This window comes from Bison bison, unplaced genomic scaffold (genome assembly GCF_000754665.1).
Source record: "Bison bison bison isolate TAMUID 2011002044 unplaced genomic scaffold, Bison_UMD1.0 scf7180017864037, whole genome shotgun sequence".
Classification (NCBI taxonomy): Eukaryota; Metazoa; Chordata; class Mammalia; order Artiodactyla; family Bovidae; genus Bison; species Bison bison.
Window position 1 is genome coordinate 5,250,429 of NW_011494609.1, and position 23,410 is coordinate 5,273,838.

Genomic DNA, 23,410 nt, shown 5'->3' on the forward strand with positions numbered 1-23,410 from the left:
CCTCCAGCGCCACCTCCAGCTCGCGCACATGCTCCTCCTGGGCCCGCAGCTTCTGCAGCAGCGCCTGGTGTGCAGGCCTCTCCTGAGGCCGCCGGCTCAGCCGCTCCGTCAGGACGCGCTCGTGCTGCAGGGCCTCTGACAGCTCTCTTGCGCGGTCCCGCTCAGCCTCCAGGCTCCGCTGCAGCTCAGACATGTGGCCGCGTTCCTGCGCCAGCAGTGCCTCACAGCGTGACGCCTCGATCTGCAGCTCCTGCCGCAGGTTGTCCTTCGCTGTCTGTTCGTGTTTCAGCACCACGCATAGCTGGTTGCTCTGGGCGCACTGCTGCTCCAAAGACACCCTTAACTCCTGCGTCAGGGAACAGTGAGGCAAGAAAGATCAAACCAAGAGCAGTAGCATCTAGCCAGTTTTCGAAGCCAGAGCTTCTCCTTTGGGTGAAGGGGTGCAAGCAGTAACCACCCGCCTTGTGACTCTGGATGAGGCGCTCTTCCGAGCACAGGGCCACCACCCAATTTGCCTCCCCCTCAAACCTGCAGCCCTGGACCCCACATGGTGCTCAGCTCTTCCAGGCCTGGGGGACACCCCTGACACACAGCCACATGGCTGCCACGGGGTGCTGGCTCTCTGCCTCCTCGGTACACGGGTGGGGCGCCCACAAGGCTTTGAAGCTGCGCTAGCCTCGCAGAAGCGATTATGTGGCGGTGGTGGGGGCCACACGTGTCTATGCCCACAGGGATTCCCCTCACAGCCCCAACCCAGGCCCCAGGGCCTGAGCCCCATCACCTCCAGGGTCTTGGCACTCTGGCCCTCTCTCTGCATGTGCTGCAGCCGCTCCTCCTCTAGCTGGCTCTGCAGGGCCTGCTCCTTCATGCGCTCACCCTCCAGATGCTGCAGTGCTGCCTGCAGGTCACTCTCCTTACTATCCAGCATGGACCTGAGTGGAGACATGGGCTCTCAAAGGGACGTGGGCCAGTGCCAGGAGCTCCAAGGACCCGGCGGGTGGGCCCCGCTGTGCATTCAGTCCCCAACCCCTACCAACCCATGGGAGCAGAGCGGCACTCCCCCACACGGATCAGGACATGGGGGGAAACCTGGCTCCAGACATCCCCTTTCACTTCAAGGCTGGGAAGAAGGTGGTGGGAACCACGCAACATGCACTGAGTTTTGCCCAGAAGCCTAAAGACAGGACAGCTAGAAGGGGGAGCCTTGCAGGAGGGCCGCACCTCAACTGGAGGACCTCCTTCTGCACATCGTTGAGGGACTTGAGCAGCCGCTCGTTGTCTTGTCGACACTCGCAGAGCTCGGATTTCAGGTCTCTGACAGCGTTCTGCTCTGCCACCAGCAGCTTTCGGACATTATTTGCTTTCTCTTGCTCTTCGTTCAGGGTTTTCTGCAGGTCACTTGCTATACATTTTTCCTGCTCAACCTTATATGCCAATAATTCAACTAAAAAAGATTAAACAAATTAAAATAGCGTTATTCATGAGTCCAGAGTGAACACACAAATGACTTAGCATACCATTAGTAACAAACTAACAGGGATGGAATATGTTCACTTTGAGGGGGCTAGGGGGAGACAGGAAGTTTCTGTGACCCTGAAGCTGTTGTTTACAACTGCACCAGGATACTCAGGACACATGCCTTCTGCTCACACCACCGCCAGCCTCACCTTATGGCCGGCTGAGCCTCCAGAGACACACTGGGGGAGAGCAAGTAGGACCACCCAGCCATGCAAGGCATGTAATGTGACTGGGGGTGGGGGGCGGGGCACGTGCCCTCTTGACCCCTGTGCTGTTCAGGCCTTGGTCTCCCAGGGACAGAAGCTGGAGTTCAGCCAAGATGGACCTGCATGGAGCCCACCCTGCCTAGCGCATGAAGCTTGGTGTGACCATCCCGTGGTCATCCTGAAATGCCACCCCACCTGCCACTCCTCCTACCAGAGAATCTAGCCTGGATGGCTTTGCTGGAGAACTCTCCAAACACTAAGGAGGAGGCTGGCGTCACCCTGACACTGAAACCAGAAGAAAAAAACTATAGACCAGGACCCTCAGGAACAGAGGTGCAAAACACTCTCAAACTAGCCCAGAGGTGCACGTGCAAGCTCCAGAGAGCCTCGCAGACCACGCACTTGGTGGCCTGGGGAGATGAGGGGCTGGCCGCCCCGCCCACACCACCCAACAGGCGAGTGTCGGGGTCACACCCACCCTGCCTACGCAGCCGGTGCTCCTGCCGGCTCCCGCGGGCCTCCGCGCTGGTCAGCGCCGTGCACAGCTGCTGCAGTTTCTCCTGGTTTTGCAGGTGTGTCATCCGCAGCTGGGCGCGCAGAGCCTGGATCTCCGACAGCAGGCTGCTCCTGTCTGACAGGCAGAGGTGCTCCAACGACCTCTCCTGCTGGTCCCCCTGAGACAGGGGGAAGAGGCAGGGTAGGGGGACGTCAGACACGGCAGGAGAGGGGCTCCCAAGGGCTGGGGGCTGAGCCGGAGCAGCCCCTGCTCCCAGGATCGCTGCCACAGGATGTGTGTGACGACTGTGTGGTGTGAATGTGGGCACAGTGGCACTCAGACTCTCAGATCGCATGAGGCTCCCCCCCCAGCATCTTGGTCTCACTTTTTGGGCCAGGTCAACACCTGCCACGCACCCTGACCCTCTCTGCCAGGGTGGGGGGTGGGGTGAGGGAGGGAGATGGGGAAGCTGGCGGGAACAGAACTCCCAGGGCCTTGCGGTGCTGACCCTCTGACCTTGGGCTCAGCGCTCATAACCTGCGGCTGGGCTGCCTAGAATTGCTGATTTGTTTTCAGGGAAAGGATAGTTATTTTCCGAACAGAGAGAGATACTGAAGGAAAATAAATGCATTGAGTTTTACATTTCATGGAATATCATGCATTAAAAGGAGCAGTCACTGCCTCTAAGGTCAGGTGAAATACAGGAACTGAAATTCACATCTGAAGCATGCTCTGTCACCCCTGTGTCAGCACTGGCTGCGGGGGATGCAGGGGCACAGCTTACCTGCTCATGAACCACCTTCTCCAGCCTCTCGAGCAGGGAGCCGCAGCCCCCAGGGCCCAAGCCACAGAGCTGGGGCCACAGCTCCACTCTCAGCATCTCCCGTTCCTTCTCAAAGGCCTCCTGTACAGTCTGCAGGAAGTCTCCCTTCCAGTCCAGGCCCACGTTGGAAGATGCCTAAAATATCAAAGCAAAAAACCCATGTTCCTACAGACGCATCCTGCAGGTTCAACAGGACCCACCTGACTGACAGGGACACATGCACAACCTCAAGCACCCTGGACAGCAGGAGCAAGCGGTACCTCTGGGGGCAGAGAACCCCTCAACCCCAGCGAAGACGGAACACACACCAGCAAGCAAACCTCTTCCCACTGCTATACCAGAGCCCCAGGGCTAGGGGAGGCCGGATCCTGAGTGTGTGTGTGTGTGTGTGTGTGTGTAATGAGCCCAGGGGCTAGGGGAGGCCAGGCCAAGTGTCAGTGTGTGTGTGGGTGCATATGTATGTGTGTCCATGAGCCGCAGGGCTAGGGGAGGCCAGGCCCCGAGTGTGTGTGTATCTGTGTGTATGTGTGTTCATGAGCCCCAGGTTTAGGGGAGGCCCGGCCCTGAATTGTGTGTGTGTCTGTGTATGTGTCTGTGTACATGAGCCCTGGGGCTAGGGGAAGCCAGGCCCTGAGTGTCTGTGTGTGTCTGTGTATACATGAGCCTGGGACTATGGGAGGGCAGGCCGAATGCGTGTGTGTACACGAGCCCCCGGGCTAGGAGAGGCCAGGCCCTGAGTGTGTCTGCATATGTGTCTGCGTGTGTGTACACAAAGCCAGGCCGTGTGTTTGTGCACACACACACGCAGGTGCATCTATGTGGTCCGTGTGTGGGTGTGTGTGTGTGTGTGTGCAGGTGTGTCTGTATAGACCATGCACAGCCTGGCTGCCTTTTGGCGAGCTTGGGCCTGCCTGCACCCTTCCCCTAAAGCTCGGGGTCTGCCCACTGCTGCAGCCACGCTCCAAGGCCAGCCGGCTCCCTGTGCGTGGGGACTCAGCATCTGTCCCTCACCTCCGTGCTGCCTCTCAGTCAAGGAGTGGACACTGAGACCCTGTGGTCGCAGACCCCGTCCCCACACCCATCTCCATCATGAGCTGCCAGCAGAGCTCCGTCGCACCTCTTCACCCAGCCTCTCCTGCCTGAACAGGGTCAGGAAGGTGCTGACATGGGGCTGGAGCCCAAAGGATGCGAGTGAGAGAGTGGCTGACCAGGCATGGCCTCCCCGCCTACCGCTGACCTGCCTCTTGTCCCTTTACTCCCATTTCTTGACTGGTCCATGCCCACTGCTTCTCTTCTTTACCTTGAAGGCCTGTACCTTCTCTCCCTTCTGGGATCCTGGGGTGGGATGCTCCCTGGGAGCAGGCACTGCCTCCAGCAGGCCCTGGCCCCCCACTGGAAGGCACTCGAGGCGGGCGCTAGGCTCGCTCCTGCTCAGGATGTGGGGGGGTCCTTGGTATTCGGACAGGGCCAGGATGTGGTGGCTCTCATCACATACCATCTGCAGCAACGCCTGAAACAGATAAACATTTCAGAAAGAAGGAAAAGAGGCGTGAAGCCTCTCACCATTGCTGTCACCCATGAAGGCTCACCAGGATGCCCCACGGCCTTTGAACAGAGTCCACTGCTCTGACCAAACTTTCCTCCTGTAACAGTCAGAGGAAAAGACAGAGGAACCAGAGATCAACTTGCAAACATCCACTGGGTCATAGAAAAAGCAAGAGAATTCCAGAAAAACATCTACTTAATTGATAACCTAAAGCCTTTGTGTGGATCACAACAAACTGTGGAAAATTCTTCGAGAGATGGCAATACCAGACCACCTTACCTGCCTCCTGAGAAACCTGTATGCAGGTCAAGAAGCAACAGAACTGGACATGAAACAACGGACTGTTTCCAAATAGGGAAATGAGTACGTCAAGGTTGTATATTGTCACCCTGCTCATTTAACTTACATGCAGAGTACATTGTAAGAAATGCCAGGCTGGATGAAGCTCAAGCTGAAATCAAGATTGCAGGAAGAAATAACAATAACTTCAGATATGCAGATGACACCACCCTTAAGGCAGAAAGTGAAGAAGAACTAAAGAGCCTCTTGTGAAAGTGAAAGAAGTGCAAAAGCTGGCTTAACATTCAACATTCAAAAAACTAAGAGCATGGCATCTGGTCCCGTCACTTCATGGTAAATAGATGGGGGAAAAGTGGAAACAGTGACAGATTTTATTTTCTTCAGCTCCCAAATCAGTGCAGACAGTGACTGTCAGTTCAGTTGAGTCGCTCAGTCCTGTCTGACTCTTTGTGACCCCATGGATTGTAGCACACCAGGCTTTCCTGTCCATCACCAACTCCCGGAGCTTGCTCAAACTCATGTCTATCAAGTCGGTGATGCCATCCAACCATCTCATCCTCTGTGGTCTCCTTCTCCTCCTGCCTTCAATCTTTCCCAGCATCAGGGCTTTTTTCAATGAGTCAGTTCTTCCCATCAGGTGGCCAAAGTATTGGAGCTTCAGCTTCAGCATCAGTTCTTCCAATGAATATGCAGGACTGATTTCCTTTAGGATTGACTGGTTTGATTTCCTTGCAGTCCAAGGGACTCTCAAGAGTCTTCTCCAACACCACAGTTCAAAAGCATTGATTTTTTTAGCACTCAGCTTTCTTATGTAGCCATGAAATTAAAAGACACTTATTCCTTGGAAGAAAAGCTATCACAAACCTAGACAGCATATTAAAAAGCAGAGACATCATTTTGCCAACAAAGGTGTGTATAATCAAAGCTATGGTTTTTCCAATAATCATATACGGATGTGAGAGTTGGACCATAAGGAAGGCGGAGTGCCAAAGAATTGATGCTTTCGAATTATGGTGCTGGAGAAGACTCTAGAGAGTCCCTTGGGCAGCAAGGAGATCAAACCAGTCCATTCTAAAGGAAATCAACCGTGAATGTTCATTGGAAGGACTGATGCTGAAGATGAAGCTCCAATACTTTGGCCACCTGACACGAAGAACTGACTTATTGGAAAAGACCCTGATGCTGGGAAAGATTGAGGGCAGGAGGAGAAAGGGGTGACAGAGAATGAGATGGTTGGATGGCATCACTGGTTCAATGGACCATCACTGGTTCAATGAGTTTGAGCAAGCTCCGGGAGATGGTGAAGGACAGGGAAGCCTGGCGAGCTGTAGTCCGTGGGGTTGCAGAAAGTCAGACATGACTCAGCGACTAAACCACCACCACCACCACTGTCAGAGACAAGTGAATTTCTGTGTGAGCTGCTCCAAGAGAGACCCTATAATCCAGCGTCCCGCCTGCTCCCTCAGGTGGACACTCATTTCAGGGAAATCCACGGCCAGGTCAGCAAGATGCCAGGTGGCTCCATGGCTCTCTGGGACAAAAGCTGCCCTCCAGGAGGAAGACCCGAGGGCCACACAGTCATCTGTGCTTCGGTGAGGCACCTGCAGACAGTGCGAGGCTGACCACTGACTACTGCAGCCCTCCCATGCCCCAGCTCGGCCAGAGTCCCCACCACGGGGTCTGTGAGCACAGCAAGGGTCTTCCATACCACTGGGATTTGGAGGGGTGGTTACAGAGCCATGGGACACGGGACACACCTGCCAGCTGTCTGTCCTACACACAGAAGCTGAGAGCGGAAGGCAGCACCCCCCACCCAGGGCCGTCCTCCTAGAAGCTGGGGCTACGACATCGTGTCTGGGCACCAGGACCGAGCCCATGGCATACACACACAGGCTCCACAAGGGCACCTTAGGGAAATGCAAAAAGAGCAACTTGGAGGCTTGTGAGAGAGAACAACTAGTCACTCAACTATAACAGAAACAGGTTTTCCTCTAAATCTAATGATGCGGCTAAAAAACTAAAATATGCTGGACGCCACAATATATGTTTACTTTGAAAGCAGTCATCTTTAACACCCTAAAACAATTTCACATTAAAAAACAGTGTACATGACACAGAATGGATGCAAACAGCAGCCACAGGAAAGGAGGGGTGGGAGACGGATAGGGTCAAGTGGACAGGGAGCCCGCAGGCTGTGGGTCACATGATGAGAAGCCACATGTTCTGAAAAACACACTGGAGAAGAACAGTGGTGACGAACGAAGTCCTCTGCCCTCGCCACCCGGACCTTCAGCAGTATCCCCAGCTTCAGGACAGGCCGAGCTGTGACTGCCTGATGCTCCTGAGACTCAGCCCCAGGGTGGAAGGTCCACATGCCCAGCTGAGGACTGCGAGGCAGGGCGGGGGCAGCCAGCGGGGAATGTGGCAGCGGGGCTCCGACCAACAGGACAGGCCGCCTCGGGGTGACCACTCCCGAGTTTCTCTCCCACCACCTCAGCGCTTCCGAAAAGGGCTTTGCTGAGTTTCTTTCTTTCATTTCTAATACCTAAGCATCAAATACTAAGTGTCAAAGCCTAAGCATAAAACATGGTCATTAACAACCAAATGGCTTCTTTAAAAATTAGGAATCCTCATATGAGGTTGCCTGGGTGGGAAACACTAACAGAAACGTGTTTTTTATGGTCTTACATCATATAAAGAGTTGAGGAATATAAAAAAAGAAAGAAGAAACAGCTACAAGATATTACTTCAATTACAATTCTTACAGGAATAAAAACAATATCATTTTGAATTGAATTTCAAAGAAAATTTTACTTAACGTCAAAATTGCTTCCTTTGTGGACACTTACTACCTGAATAAAACAGGACAGTGGGGGCTCTCTCGTAGTCCAGTGGTTAAGAATCCACCTTGCAATGCAAGAGACATGGGTTTGATCCCTGGTTTGGGAAGATCCCACATGCCGTGGAGCAGCTAAGCCCGAGTTCCACAGCTACTGAGCCGGCGCTCTAGAGCACACGAGCCACAACGACTGAAGGACTGAAGCTTAGTGCCTGGAGCCTGTGCTCTGAATGAGAAGACACCCGAGCAGCCCACGCACCACAGCGAACAGCAGCCCCAGCTCGCTGCAACTAGAGAAAGCCCGCAAGCAGCACTGAAGACACAGCACGGCCAAAGAATAAAAAAAAATCTTAAAAAAAAAAAAGGAATAGTGACATATTTACTTATTCAGCCAAGTTTACATCAATGGTTTTGCCATAAAAAGATTTCTAAAGTGAAGACAGAAGAAAAGTTCCCCCTGAATTCTGCCTTTCAGGGTAGGGGAGGCATTAACTGACCTTACTGTGGTCATTTCGCAACACAGACATGTAAATCCTTATGCTGTCATGTGTCAGCTAAGCTAGAAAAATGTTTATATTCTGCCTGCAGGTTAAATCCCTGGACGCCGATGGGGTGGCCATCTCTCCTCATCGCAGAGAACCAGCTTGACCCGAGTGCTCCTCTGGAGCACAGCTGTGAGAGGCCAATATGGACTCAGCCCTGGGACCCAGGAGCTGCCCGGGGGTGGCTCAGGGTGACCGTCTGGGCTTCCAAAACAGAGACTCATTGGACCCCCTGTCGTTCCCACCATCCTGAGAACAGTACCAGTGGGAATATGGCAACATCCTGGGTGTGCCCATGCCATGCGATGCCAAACATGCGTTCTTTTTGGGCTGTACGAGCCAAAAGCAAAGATATTCCTTCTCAAGAGCAAAGAACAGCACCTCGTGGAGACTCAGGGAAGGATGAAAACACATCTCTGCGCCATGGGCCTGAAGCAGAGCGGGGTGGGTTCTCCTGAGCCTGCAGAGCGCAGCCCCTCCCACCTCTGCGGGTGCCCTGGCACAGAGCCCCCAGGTCGTCTCAGGAAAGCCTCCAAGGCCAAACAAACAGGAACCACAGCTGCTTCCCAAACAGGGTTGTGAGTTCCGACACCTGACCTAGACTCAGGACACAGATCTAGTTTTGTCTTGAGACTCATGACGACACTGTGCGGGCAGGCCCACTGTGTGCTGTGCTGTGACAGGCACTATGGGAGGCGCTGGACCCCCAAGCATGGCCGTGGCCCCTCCAGTGTAGCAGGGTACCCACCTGGGACAACTGTCCTTATGACCCTCCCAACAGCAGCATCTCTCCTCCCAGAAATACAACACAAGGCACAAAGTCAGAGCAGGGCTGAGGCTGGTACAGCTACTGACGGGCCAGAGGGAAGGCCCCTTGAGCTGGCCCCTCCTCACAGCCACTACCTTCACTTGCTTCGGATGGACTTCCTTCTCCTTCATGGTGTCCAGCGGCCGTCGGCAGTCCCTGGGGGTGACGGGGGGCGCTGCGGGGCTGGCAGTGGGAGCTCCCAGTCTTCCCGAACCTTGGCTCAGTGGTTCTGCAAACTCCACACCACCACCTGGAAACACACTGCACAGTCAGGGCTGGACTGGCCCAGAAGTCTAACTTCTCACATGTGCCAAGGAGCACTCAAACACAGCAAAAGACAGGGAGAAACAGAGACTGAGAGAGTCAGAAGAAACAGAGTCAAGGCAGCTAACAGAAAACATCAGAAAAGCTAAAACTCCCAGAGAAGTGACAAGGGCAGTATCATTCAGGAAGGGGAATGGAAGCCTCACGAGAAAAGGAAGAATCAGAAATCAGAACAGAATTCAAATCGTAGGAAGCTTAAGAAGCTCTGAAACTTCTCTTGAATATGAGAACAAGAAAACAAAGATGTGGAAAAAGAGAAAGTTTTAAGTCCAGGAGGTCCAACATGTGGTCAATAAGAATGAAGACGACAGCAGAGAGGAAGCTCAGGGGAGACAACCCAGGGAGTAAGAGGCGTTCTCAGGTGGATGACACGCTCTGGGGCCAGGCACTACACCCACCACATCCAGGCCCAGGACTGTGGGATCCAAACTCTGCAGGAACCTGCCTGCCTGCCCACCCACAGTCAAGCCCAAGCCTCATATCAGGAAGATGTCAATGTTCGTACAGAAAGCACCTCGCGCACACTTTTCTCCAGAAGCTTGTAGAGAACAGAAAGGACGAGGGGTCTGACCCGAGGCGAGGACCACATCCAGAACACAGGGAAGGCCGTGGAGGGCAGCACACAGCCGCACTTGGACACATGTCCTTGAAGTGCAGGCTCTCTTGGCTGGTGATGGGGCAGAAAGTGCAGGCTGGGCTTCCAGGGATCAGGGCAGGAGGTGGGCGGGGTTTGTTGCCAGGAGGCGGAGACCTGTTACTTTAACTCGAAGCTGTGATTTAGGAACAAACACTAGAGTGAACCTCTGAAAGCTGAATGTGGTGTCCTCAGGACAGTGGACGAGAGGCTGCATGGGGACGCACCTTGCAGCCGCTCACACTGTTACATCGCGCAGCTGCTGCCGGGGGAAGCAAGAGCGTCAGCTGGAAAGAGCTGGCCCCGAGCTGCGAATGCTGACACGGCCTCCGATCTGGACTTCACTGCTGCCCTGTTATCAAAAGGGCCCCAGGAGCCAAGGAGGACTTCATTAAAACACCTTGAGGTAACTCACTTGTAAAAATCTAACAATTATAAAAGTGTGAAGTCAGGAGCCATGGTGTGGTGACCACCGCTGTGACGATATAGGCAGGACCACCAAGAACCATCGATAGAGGCTAAGTGGATCTGAACATGAGAAGAGACCATTCCAAAGTCTTGAAAACCTACCCAGGACACTTGGCTGTTCAGAAGGAACAGGATGAAGCCTGGCAGTACGACCACAGGATCTGAGCTGACCTGCAGGAAGAGCGCAGCACCATTACTGTGCTTCCAATTCCCTGAGAGACAGTCACATGCTCACATACGCCAACAGGCCTGCCGAGGACCTCAGGGATCCTCACGGCCGGAGCTCTGTGCCTGGCACCTGGCCTGCATTCCAGTCTCCACCCCGCAAAGGACGTCTGGATTCATGGTGCTGGCCGCTGCTAGTTTCTATAAAGGGCACTAACAGGACAAAACCTCAGGAACGTCTGTGGACTCGATGCTGCCCCTGAAACAAGTACAGTGCTGTGGACTGGACCCCGCGAAATACATGTGACCTTCTCAGGAACAAATGCCTTCAGGTCCTCAAGTAACAGAACACAAACCCGGGGGGAGACAGAGACAGAGAGAGATGCAGAGACACAGAGACGCGGGCCAGTCTGTGCTCTGAAACTGTAAAAACAAAGCTCGTGGCTGACTCACTTTTTCCATCGCTTTTTCCTTCTAACCCAAGAGGAGGTGATCGTGACTTTTCTTGAGAATCAAGAGATGTTATGATAAAATCTTCAACATCCTTCTCCTGTTCAAACACGTAGATTTTTAAATGGTCACAAAATAATAATTTTTATATCATAGAATTGAACTTCCCAGATGGAAACTTTCTAAGACCTCAATTTATCACCTTCCCACATAGAACTCAAACAGAAAAGGGTTCAAAGCTGGTGGACACAAGGTCATAACGTTCGTTTTAATCAAACTCATCTACATTTCTCTAGGAATATTTTAAAGGTTTCACTGGCAAATATTTTAGATTTTTAAAATTTTGCATGATGTGTGGGAGCATATGGATACAAAATGGAAGCATATGGATATGGAGTGGTAATACATGGATACTTCAAATTGCATGTATCCTATAATTTATTTTTCATCTAATCCAAGATACACAAAATCTCAAAGCTATGTTAGATAAACTATAACCTAACCCCAAAATAATACATTGAAGTGTCCTTGAAACTGATCACATTATATGTAGAGCCTGTGAAACATGAAATACAACTGAAAATAAACCTAAAATACATATTCTAAACTAAGAGCTGATATGCAGACCACACACGAAGATGGGTTTGTGATGACACTTCCCAAAGCCAGTGTGACTTAGCAAACTCAGGCGTGCAGTGTATCTGAGTAAGGCTAATGCATTTCATGTACTGTTAAAAACAACCCAAGTGCTCTGGATGTTCCTATTACAGTAGATTTGGGTCCGTCCTGCAGAACGCTGACCGTCCCTACACTTGCTGACCAAGGGAGTGCCAAGTGCTCACCCATGCCTGGCCAAATGGCCACATCAAGAGGTGAGCCAACAATGGCTGCAGCTGTGACTCCCCCGGCCACAGACACACAGCCCAGTGTGAACAAACTGCCCTTCAGCATCCCATGGACCCAGATCAGGACAGAGCCTGGGGAGACCACTTACCACAGGCACCCGCTGGGCATGGTGGTTGGCAGAGGGAACGCCGTCTGCAGCTAATGGAGACCCCACCCACTTAGGGGCTGTTCCTGCAGCTGACTCGCCCGGGTAACAAAGCCGCCCCGACTGGTCAGCCTGGAGCACGTGGGTGCTTGTCCCATCCCAAAGCGAGGTGTCCAGGCTGTGCAGGCTCAGGGCATCTGAGCAGGGTGTCAGGGGCAGGTTGGGCAGGGGCTCAAGGGTTGAGTCCTCCCTGACAACCTCAGGGGAGCTCCAGGGGGACAGGCCCATCGTCCTGAGCACGTTCTTCGAGGGCTTGGACCCCTGGGAATGGGTGAGGTCCTGGGAGCACCCATGCAAGTGGCCCTGCAAGCAGAGTGACCTGTCCTGCAAAGTGACCTGCTCTCCCGTGGGAGCATCTGGCTCATTTCTTATCAATGAATCCGAATTTCCAGTGACTTCAGCTAGATCCCATATGATGTTAAATGTATCAATAGGAGGTGATTTGTCAGTTTCTTCACTGTTATCAGAACCATCACTCAAACCATCTTCTAAAGCACATGGAGATGCCAATGCCTGCTGGTATTTAAAGTCCTCCATCTCGATGTTCTGGAAGCTCATGGAACACACCAGATGGTTCAGTTTTTCTTGAAGTTGTTTCACCTGAGCTATGAGATCAACTTTCTGTAGCCGACAATCTTCCAGTAGTTTTCCCTTATCCTGCAGGTAAGGAAGAACATGCATACAGTAAAATGGCTGAATTTCATGTTGCCACATTTGCCTGTTATTTATGAGCTAATTTCAGAGACTGTCTGAACAATTAAGGCTGTGGTTCCATGATGAGCCCTTTGTCCCTCTAGACTCTTTACGATTTTAAGTTTTAAAAAATCCCATGAAGGGCTCAAAGCTTAAAACTTGTTCCCTAAGGTAACCACTGGAGAAGATCTGGAAGGATGGGAGGGCAGGCAGCACCAGGGTCCCCTTTCCCACCTGGATGACAGCCACTGGCAGAACATGTCCAATATGACTATTCTGGAAGTCTACAGTCTACTGAAGGACTAGAGGGTAACTGCTCTCAGCTCTTAGCACAGAAGCACCACCCAACCCCCAATCCAGGGCCTGGGGGCAGCTGTGCACGTGCCCTGAAGCATTGGCAGGAAGCAGGGTGGGCTGTCCTCTAAAAACTGGGAGTGGCGCTCTGACTGCTGCTTCTGATCAGAGGAGCAGAGACAGCCAGTCTGCTGCACCTGCCCACCTGGTGAAAGTGACTTCCAGGGGACTGAAAGGACTGGTGCCCTCTTATCCCTACCAAAGTGTTTTCCTCTTTGGGGAAAAATTTTAAACCTAGGACATTCAAAAACAACTGCACATGCAGAGGAAATGATAAAGTGACTACATGTGCCTTGGAAAAAGGAACAGGCTAAGAAAAGATGTGAGAACCTAAGTTTATATCTCACCCTGATCCTCTGCACAGAGACATCAATCCAAAATAAAAATAAAAATAAAAATAAAAATAACAACCCCACATGAACAACAACAACAAGAAAACAAATACTGAGAAGGAAGGAAAGTACGATTTCTAGGTTTACATTAGTAAGATTAAAAAGGTTCAGTGTTCAACAATAACAACAAAAATCACCAAAAAAAAAAGGAAATAGGAAAGTATAGATCCTACACAGGAAAAAGTATGTCTACAGAAATCATCCCTGAAATAGACTTGATGGTGGATGAATAAAGACTCTAACACAACTGTCTTAAAGATGCTCAAAGAACTAAGGAAAATACAGAGAAAGTGTAAAAAAAAAATTATGAACAAAATAGAAACATCAATTAAAAAAAATCACAAAGAAATTCTGCAGTTGAAAACTATAATAACTGAAATTTAAAACTCACTAAAGGGATTCAAAGGTAGATCTGAGAAGGCAGAAGAAAGAATTAGTGAATGTGAAGACAGAACGACGGAAATGACCAAGGCCGGGAAGGAGGCTGAGAAAAGTAAATGGAGCCTCAGGCACCTGTGGGACACCACTAAACAACCCAGCAGACACACTGATGGAGTCCCAGCAGAAGGGAGAGAGGAGGCAAAGAGAACAAACAGGGACATAATGAATGAACTTTCCAAATCGGATGAACGATATGAACATAAGTACCCAGGAAACTCAACCAACTCCAAGTAAGATGAACTCAGACAGACACCAGGACATGTCCTAATCAAACTCACACAAAGCCAACGTGAGACTCTTGAAAACAGCAAGAGAGAAGTGACTTGTTGTATACAAAGATCTTCAATAGGATTATCAACAGATCTCTCCACCAGAAACTTTGAAGGCCAGAGGACTGTGGGTCTGTATATTCAAAGGGCTAGAAGATGAAGAACTGTCAACTAAGAATCCTAAATCCAGCAAGACTCCTTCAAGAGGAAGTGAGAAATAAGACATTCCCAGATAAACAAAAGTTGAGGGAGGTTGTTACCACTAAGTCGTGCCCTGTAAGGAATGTTCAAGAGAGTTGTTTAGTTGCTAAGCCCACCAGACTCCTCTGTCCATGGGATTTCCCAGGCAAGAATATCGGAGTAGGTTGCCATCACCTTCTCCAGGGGGCCTTCCTCACTCAGGGACTGAGCCTGTGTCTCCTGCATTAGCAGGCAGGTTCTTTACCTGAGCCACCAGGGAAGCCTCCATTCAAGAGAGTCCTGCAGGGGGAATAAGAGAACCCTAGACAGTAACGCAAAGCTGTACAGAGATATAAAGATCTCAGTAGGTAAACATATGGGCAGTTATAAAATCTAACATTATTGTAACAATGGTTTCTAACTGCATTTTTTGTTTTCATCCTGATTTAAAAGACTAATATATATATTCTTAAGTTATTAATCTAAAAGTTAGTATTACTGTAACTTTAGTTTCTAACTCCACATGTGTTTTCTACATAATTTAAGAGATTAATGCAATGAAAGGAATTATTAGTTTATGTTTTGAGGCACACAGTTATAAAGATGTCTTTTTATTACATCAAAAACCAAAAGGAGTGGGGATGGAGCTAAAAGGAACAGAGTTTATGTGTTATTAAACTTAAGCTGGTATAAATGCAAATCAGTATTTTGTGTTAGGATGCTAATTGTGAAAACAGCAATAGAACACACACAAAGAGTAATGAGGAAGGAACTTAAAAATATTTCACCATTTTAAGAAATTAATTAAATGCAAGAAAAGATAGTAATGTAGGAAATGAGGGATCAAAAAGAGCTGTAAGGCATAAAGAAAACAGCAAAACGGCAAAAGCACAGGATTCCTTATCAGCAACAACTTTAAATATAAATGGATAAATAAAGCGCTCCAAAAACAGAGACTGGCAGAGTGGATAAGAACATGTGATCCGACTCTCGGGCTGGCCGAAGGGCCACTTGCTTCTTCCCGTAAGGTGGCTCTAGCACTGCTTAGCTGTGTTTAACATCATTCGAAACAGTTTTGTTAGACTGTATCGTGACTGTGTCATATCAGCACGCATTTTTAATAAAACATCAAAACTGGTGAATTTTTGTGTAGCCATTTTAATATTTAAGATGGAAGAAAAGCAACATTTTTGGCATACTATGCTTTATTATTTCAAGAAAGGTAAAAACGCAATTGAAAAGCAAAAGATTTGTTCAGTGTATGGAGACCATGCTGTGACCGATCAAATGTGTTAAAAGTGGTGACATTTCATACTGGACGTTTCTCACTGAGCAATGCTCCAAGGTCAGGCAGACCGGTTGAAGTTGTTACCAGAGAGATTAATTGAGACCAATCAACATTATGCCATGCAGTAGATAGGCGACGTACTCAAAATATCCAAATCAAGTGTTGAAAATCATTCATACCAGCTGGGTTATGTTAATTGCTTTGATGTTTGGGTTCCACATTAGTTAAGTGAAAAGAACCTCCTTGACCATACTTTCCCATGTGATTCTTAAACGTAACGAAAATGTTTCATTTTTAAAACAAATTGTGACAGGCAACGAAAAGTAGATATTGCACAATAATGTGGAATGGAAGAGATCATAGGGCTACTGAAATGAACCACCACCAACTACACCAAAGGCTGTCTTCATCCAAAGAAAGTAATGTTGTGTATATGGTGGGACGGGAAGGTAGTCATTTATCATGAGCTCCTTCCAGAAAAACCAAAGAATAAATTCCAACAAGTACTGCTCCCAGTTAGACCAACTGAAAGTAGCACTCAACGAAAATCAGTTCAAAATTAGTCAACAGAAAAGTCACAGTCTTCCATTAGGATAAGCAAGAACGCATGTTTCTTTGATGACCAAGCAAAAACTGTTACAAACTGGGGAAGTTCCAAATCATTCACTGTATTCACCTGACATTCCACCTTTGGATTTCTATTCATTTCAGTCTTTACAAAGGAAAAAATTTCAATTCCATGGAAGAATTTAAAAGGCAACTTTTAAAAGATAAAAACTTGGGAAGATGGAATTATGAAGTTGCCTGAAAAATGGCAGAAGGTAGTGGAACAAAATGATGACAACATTGTTCAATAAAGTTCTTGGTGAGAATGAAAAATGCTCCTTTTAACTTTAAAACCTAAGGAACTATGTGGTCAATTCAATACATGCTGTCCACAGAAGTTCACTTTAAACCCAAAGACACAAGCAGGTTGAAAATAAAAGGATAAAAAAAGATATTCCATGCAAACAGTAACCAGAGAAGAGCAGGTGACCCTTTCAATGTAAATTTATTTATAAAATAAATTTAAGCCAAGAAAAGTTATGAGAGACAAAGAGGAGATGGAATCAATAATAAAAAATCTCCCTACAAAACAAAGCACTGGACCTGATGCCTTTGCTGGTGAATTCCACCAAACATGTAAAGAAATACTATCAATCCTTCTCAAACTTTTCTAGCAAGTTTTGAAAAGGAGGAAGCACCAGGCCCAGATGAGTTCACTGGTGAATTCTACTAAACATTTAAGAAAGATATTATACCAATTCTTTGCAGTCTCTTTCCTAGCACAGAAGCAAAGGGAATGCCTCCTGATTCATTCTGTGAGGCCTGCATTACCTTAAAGCCAAAGATACTACAAAAAAATGAAAACTATAAACCAACATCCCTTATATTTATGCAAAAATTCTTAACAAAATAATAGCAAATCAAATTCAACAGTATATTAAAAGGGTTATACATCATAATTAAGTGGTAGTTATTCCTTAAATTCTACACAGGAAAAATCAGTTAATGTACCATGGTACATTAAACTCGCATGTCATTTCAGTTGATGCAGAAAAAGCATTGGAAAATCTAATACCCTTTCACAACATTCAATTCAGCAAACTAGAAGCAAAAGGAAACTATGTCAACACAAAAGCCACGTGAGAAACCCACAGTGAACACCATACTCAAGGATGAAAAATTGAAAGCTTTTCCTCTAAGATCAGGAACAAGCAAAGGATGCCCAATTCCCTTCAACACAGTACTGGAAATCCTAGCCAGAGCAATTAGACAAGAGAAAGAAATAAAGGGCATCCAAACTGGAAAGGGAAAAGTAAAATGATCTATATTCACAGATGATATGATTCTACATGTAGAAAACTTAAAGATTTCACAAAGAAACTGTTAGAACTAATAAATGAATTCAGTAAAATTGCAAGATACAAAGTCAGCATATAAAGTCAGCTGCATTTCTATGCAGGAACTATCTGAAAAAAATTAAAACAATTCCATTTATGACAGCAACAACAACAAAAATAATTTTTTTTTTTTAAAAAGGAAGGAAGAAAGGAAAAATTAACCAAGAATTCATCAAGGAGGTGAAAGACTTGCACAATGGAACTACAGATATTCTTAAAAGAAATTAAAAGAGGACATAAATAAATGGAAATATGTCTCATGGCTATGGATTTAAAGGCTTAGTATTAAAATTAAAATGTGTCAATACCACCCAAAGCATTCTACATATACAAAGCTGTTCTATCAAAATTCCAAAGACCTTTTTTACAGAAATTAAAACACCCATTCTGAAATTCACAAGATGTTTTAAAGGACCCTGAACAGCCAAAATAATCTAACAAGAACAAAACTGAAGGACTCAGTACTTCTTGATTGTAAAATTTATGACAAAGCTATAGTAATCAAAACAGTGTCAGAGTCTCATAAAAACAGACATATGAACTAGTACAGAAAGCCTAGAAATAGACACTTGCATACACTGTTATGTGATTTCTGACAATGGTGCTAAGATCATTCAGTGGGAAAGGACAGTCTTTTCACACATGATGCTGGTAATACAGGATATTAACATGCAAAAGAATGATGTTGGACCCTTACCTAAAACCACGTACAAAAATTAACACCAAATAGATCAAAGACATAAAACTATAACACTCTGAGAAAACACATGGCAAAAGCTTCACGATGCTGAACTTGGCAACTATTGCCTGTATATTACACAAAAGATATCAGACAGATCAAAGACAAACTGGACTTCATGACATTTTTAAAATTTGTGCAGCAAAAGACACTGTCCATAGAGTAAAAATGCAACACACGAAATGGGAAAAAATATTTACAAATCATACACCTGATAATACATGGATCTTCATTATTTAACCAATACTTTAGTCAACTGTTGTGAAGAACTGACTAACTGGAAAGACCCCGATGCTAGTAAAGATTGAAGGCAAAAGGAGAAGACGGTGGCAGAGGATGAGACGGTTAGATAGCATCATCGACTCAATGGACATGAACCTGAGCAAACTCCAGGACACAGTGGAGGACAGGGAAGTGGGGTGTGCTGCAGACCATGAGGTTGCAAAGAATCCGACAGAACTTAGCAACTGAACAACAATAATACCTGAAAAGGGATTAATATATCCAGAAAAATATAAAGAACTCCTAAAACTCAATTAAAAGAAACCATACAACTTGATTCAAAATTTGCCATGATGAGACATCTCTCTAAAGAACATATATAAATGGCCAATGAGCACATGAAAAGATATTCAATAACACTAATCATTTGAGAAATGCAAACCAAAACTATAATTAGATACCACCTTCCAACCATTAGGATGACTACTTTACAATGGAACCTTCATATACTTTTGAAAGAAATGTAAAATGGTACAGCCACTGTGGAAGACACTATAGTAGTTCTTCAGAAAATTCGCAATGGAATTATCACATGATTCAGCAACTCTAGTATTGGGTGTACACCTAAAAGAACTGAAACCAAGGTCTCAAAGAGATATCTGTACACCATGTTCACAGCAGCACTACTCACAAGTTAAAACGTGGAGGTACAACGTCCCTGGCAGTCCGGTGGTTAAGGCTCTGCACTCCCAACGAAGGGGGCTTGGGTTCGATCCCCGGTCAAGGAACGAGAACCCATACACCCCAACTACAGAGCCTGTGTGCCACAACTAAAAAGCCTATACGAAGCAACCAAGGAGCCCACACATAGCAGTGAAGACATCATGTGCAGCAACTGAGACCCAGAGCAGCCAAATAAAACAATAAAAATTTTGAAAATGTGGAAGCAACTCAAGCATCCATAGACAGATGAATGGATAAGTATCAGTTCAGTTCACTGCTCAGTCATGTCCGACCTTTTGGAACCCCATGGACTGCAGCACACCAGGCCTCCCTGTCCTTCATCATTTCCTGGAGCTTGCTCAAACTCATGTCCATCGAGTGGGTGATGCCATCCAACCATCTCATCCTCTGTCATCCCCTTCTCCTTCTGCCTTCAATCTTTCCCAGCATCAGGCTCTTTTTCAATGAATCAGCTGTTTCCATCAGGTGGCCAAAGTATTGGAGATTTAGCATCAGTCTTTTCAATGAATATTCAGGACTCATCTCCTTTAGGATTGACTGGTTTGATCTTCCTGCAGTCCAAGGGACTCTCAAGAGTCTTCTCCAACACCATAGTTTAAAAGCATCAATTCTTTGGTGCTCAGCTTTCCTTATGGTCCAACTCTCACATCCATACATGACCACTGGAAAAATGATAGCTTTGACTAGATGGACCTTTGTTGACAAAGTAGTGCCTCTGTTTTCCAATATGCTGTCTAGGTTGGTCATAGCTTCTCTTCCAAGGGGCAAGCGTTTTTTAATTTCATGGCTGCAGTCACCATCTGCAGTGATTCTGGAGCCCAAGAAAATAAAGTCTCTGTTTCCATTGTTTCCCCATCTACTTGCCATGAAATGATGGGACCAGATGCCATGATCTTAAGTTTTTGAATGTTGAGTTTTAAGTCAACTTTTTCACTCTCCTCCTTCACCTTCATCAAGACGCTCTTAAGTTCCTCTTCACTTTCTGCCATAAGGTTGGTGGCATCTGCATATCTGAAGTTATTGATATTTCTCCCAGCAATCTTGATTCCAGCCTGTGGTTTGTCTAGCCCAGCATTTTGCATGATGTACTCTGCATATAAGTTAAATAAGCAGGGTGACAATATACAGGCTTGACATACTCCTTTTCCTATTTGGGACCAGTCCATTGTTCCATGTCTGGTTCTAACCGTTGCTTCTTGACCTGCATACATATTTCTCAGGAGACAGGTAAGGTGGTCTGGTATTCCCATCTCTTGAAGAATTTTCCACAGTTTGTTGTGATCTACACAGTCAAAGGCTTTGGTGTAGTCAATAAAGCAGAAGGAGATGTTTTTCTGGAACTTTTTTGCTTTTTCGATGATTCAACGGATGTTGGCAATTTGATCTCTGGTTCCTCTGCCTTTTCTAAATCCAGCTTGAACATCTGGAAATTCATGGTTCATGTACTGTTGATGCCTAGCTTGGAGAATTTTGAGCATTACTTTGCTAACGTGTGAGATGAGCGCAATTGTGTGGTAGTCTGAACATTCTTTGGCATTGCCTTTCTTTGGGACTGGAATGAAAACTGACCTTTTCCAGTCCTGTGGCCACTGCTGAGTTTTCCAAATTCGTTGGCATACTGAGTGCAGTACTTTCGTACCATCATCTTTTAGAATTTGAAATAGCTCAACTGGAATTCCATCACCTCCACTAGCTTTGTTTGTAGTGATGCTTCCTAAGGCCCACTTGATCGCATTCCAGGATGTCTGGCTCTAGGTGAGTGATCACATCATCGTGCTTATCTGGGTCATGTACATCTTTTTTGTACAGTTCTTCAGTGTATTCTTGCCACTTCTTCTTTATACTTTCTGCTTCTGTTGGTCCATACTGTTTATGGATAAGCATGATGTGGTATATACATACAATGGAGTATTATTCAGCCTTAAAAAGGAAGGAAATTCTGACACCTGCCATGACATAGATGAACCTGGATAACATTATGCTTAGTGAAATCAGCCGGACACGGAAAGGCAAATACTGTGTGACTCCACTTATGAATACTTACAGAGTACCTCATAAACCTATATAGAGACAGACAGAAGAATGATGTCTGCCAGGGCTGGGGGAGAGGGGAAATGGAACTTACGGTTTATATGACAGAGTTTCAGTTTTGCAAGAGGAAGAGGGCTGTGGAGATGCGTGGTCACACGTTACAAACATACCTGATGCCACTGAGTCACACCACACACAGACACAAAAAGGCAACTGCCAGAACCCATTTCAGTGGCAATTCACTGGGGACAGAAGTTTTTTATTTTTAAGGAAAAAAAGGCCTAGAAGGCTCAATACGCAAACACTGGAAAACACAAAATTGCAATTTATGAAACAAATCTACAATTTCCTTGTCAGTGTGTTAACTTCAAAAAATTTGGCAACCGGCTCATGACATCGCAGGGCTGAGCTTTAAGAATTCAGACAAATGTTCCTGACCCAAGGGCACTGAGACAAGTGCTCTAGAGTCAGTGGACGTTCTCCACAGAGTAGCTTTTCTGAAGGGGACGTGATAAACACACAACATCAAATTCAAGTTTTCTCTCTCAAAACTGCAGGCCTAAGTGCACAGTCCTATTGCTGGGCAAGTCAGACTCTCCCAATTTCCCAATACCAACATGGTGCACACGGCTCCTGCACATCCCAGCAGGTTAGGGCTGGAATACCAGCATGGTTTGCAGGGTCCACACCAGCAATAACGACGCTGTCAGCCTCCTTCCTGCCCCTGGAAAAGAGACGCTAGCTTTCTGGTAGCTTCTGTATTGGGATCATAAGAGCTGACTCATTGGAAAAGGCCCTCATGCTGGGAAAGACTGAAGGCCAAAGGAAAAGGAGCAGCAGAGGATGACATAGTTAGATGGCATCACTGACTCAGTGGACATGAACTTGAGCAAACCTTGGGAGTTAGTGAAGGACAGGGGAGCCTAGTGTGCTACAGTCCATGGGGTCACAAAGAGTTAGACATGACTGAGCGAATGAACAACAACAATGTATAATTATTACACGTTATACAGATAATAACGGAACAACAACTGTCCTGAGATCCGAATTTAAAACTGCTGAATCATGGATCACTCGCTCTTCTTTGCTGGGGAGCAATGGAAAACACCTAAAGTTCAACCAACCAACGCAAAGCCTTCCCAAGTGAACCGGAGGCTGGCCGCAAAGGTCATGTGGGGGCAGCGCAGCTGTGGGCAGCTCGCCCTCACCTGAAAAACCTTGGACGCAAGGCCTAGATCCCAGTTAAATCCTACCTGCACTGACTGCTCACTCTTCACAAGCTGCTAAGATGTGTATTTAGATTAAACACATAAGAAATTTCCAAATGGATCTGAACAGCTCTACCAAGAGCGATGGACCCAGAGGTGTTCCTGTCTAAAGTCTGCGTAACCTGTACCGTCACAGCAAAGACACTGAGGGGGTCTCTGCCCGGGAACAGCTCTCAGGTCCTGTGCCCCGCCCCGACAATGTCCCCAGGCACCTTCACTGCTCCTGATGCTCTGCCGCCGTCCTCCGCATGCAGGCGCATCTCCTTTTTCACTAAGAGCAGCTCAGACTCCAGCTGCTGCTGGCAGACTGTGAGTACAGATATCACGCTGTCCTGCTGGCTGGGGCGGGCGCAGGTCAGTGTAGGCAGGGCTTTGGCCGGCTGCAGGTCATCCTTAACTAGGCTCTACAATGCGTGGAGAAAACAAGGATGATGCTTATGAGCACACAGCCAAGGGCATCAGAAAGCCAGAAGTGCAGCAAGGCCCCATCGGGCTCCCAGCCAGCTGAGCCTGAGGGAAAGCCCACAGCTTATGACCAGAAGCCCACACAGAGTAGGAGATGAGGGATACACGCCCACGGCAGGCCAAAATGTGCCGGAGCTGGGGGACCCCATGAAGCACGGCCTCCCATAGATGTCAAGCAGCTGCTCAGCTCCCCGCATTGTAGAGCCTAGTT

General features: G+C 47.4%; 1 protein-coding gene across 1 annotated transcript in view; it reads right to left on the bottom strand.

Moving 5' to 3' along the window:
- Positions 1 to 23,410, bottom strand: part of PCNT (pericentrin) — a 105,315-nt gene that overhangs the window by 19,806 nt on the left and 62,099 nt on the right. The window contains exons 30-40 of the mRNA XM_010834986.1: positions 22,947 to 23,138; positions 12,114 to 12,827; positions 11,123 to 11,219; positions 10,607 to 10,675; positions 9,174 to 9,328; positions 4,359 to 4,553; positions 3,005 to 3,178; positions 2,203 to 2,398; positions 1,222 to 1,444; positions 782 to 932; positions 2 to 346 (exon numbers count right to left, since the gene is read on the bottom strand). Of these exons, the coding sequence (XP_010833288.1) occupies positions 2 to 346; positions 782 to 932; positions 1,222 to 1,444; positions 2,203 to 2,398; positions 3,005 to 3,178; positions 4,359 to 4,553; positions 9,174 to 9,328; positions 10,607 to 10,675; positions 11,123 to 11,219; positions 12,114 to 12,827; positions 22,947 to 23,138 (2,511 nt within the window). The remainder of the gene's footprint in view (position 1; positions 347 to 781; positions 933 to 1,221; positions 1,445 to 2,202; positions 2,399 to 3,004; positions 3,179 to 4,358; positions 4,554 to 9,173; positions 9,329 to 10,606; positions 10,676 to 11,122; positions 11,220 to 12,113; positions 12,828 to 22,946; positions 23,139 to 23,410) is intronic.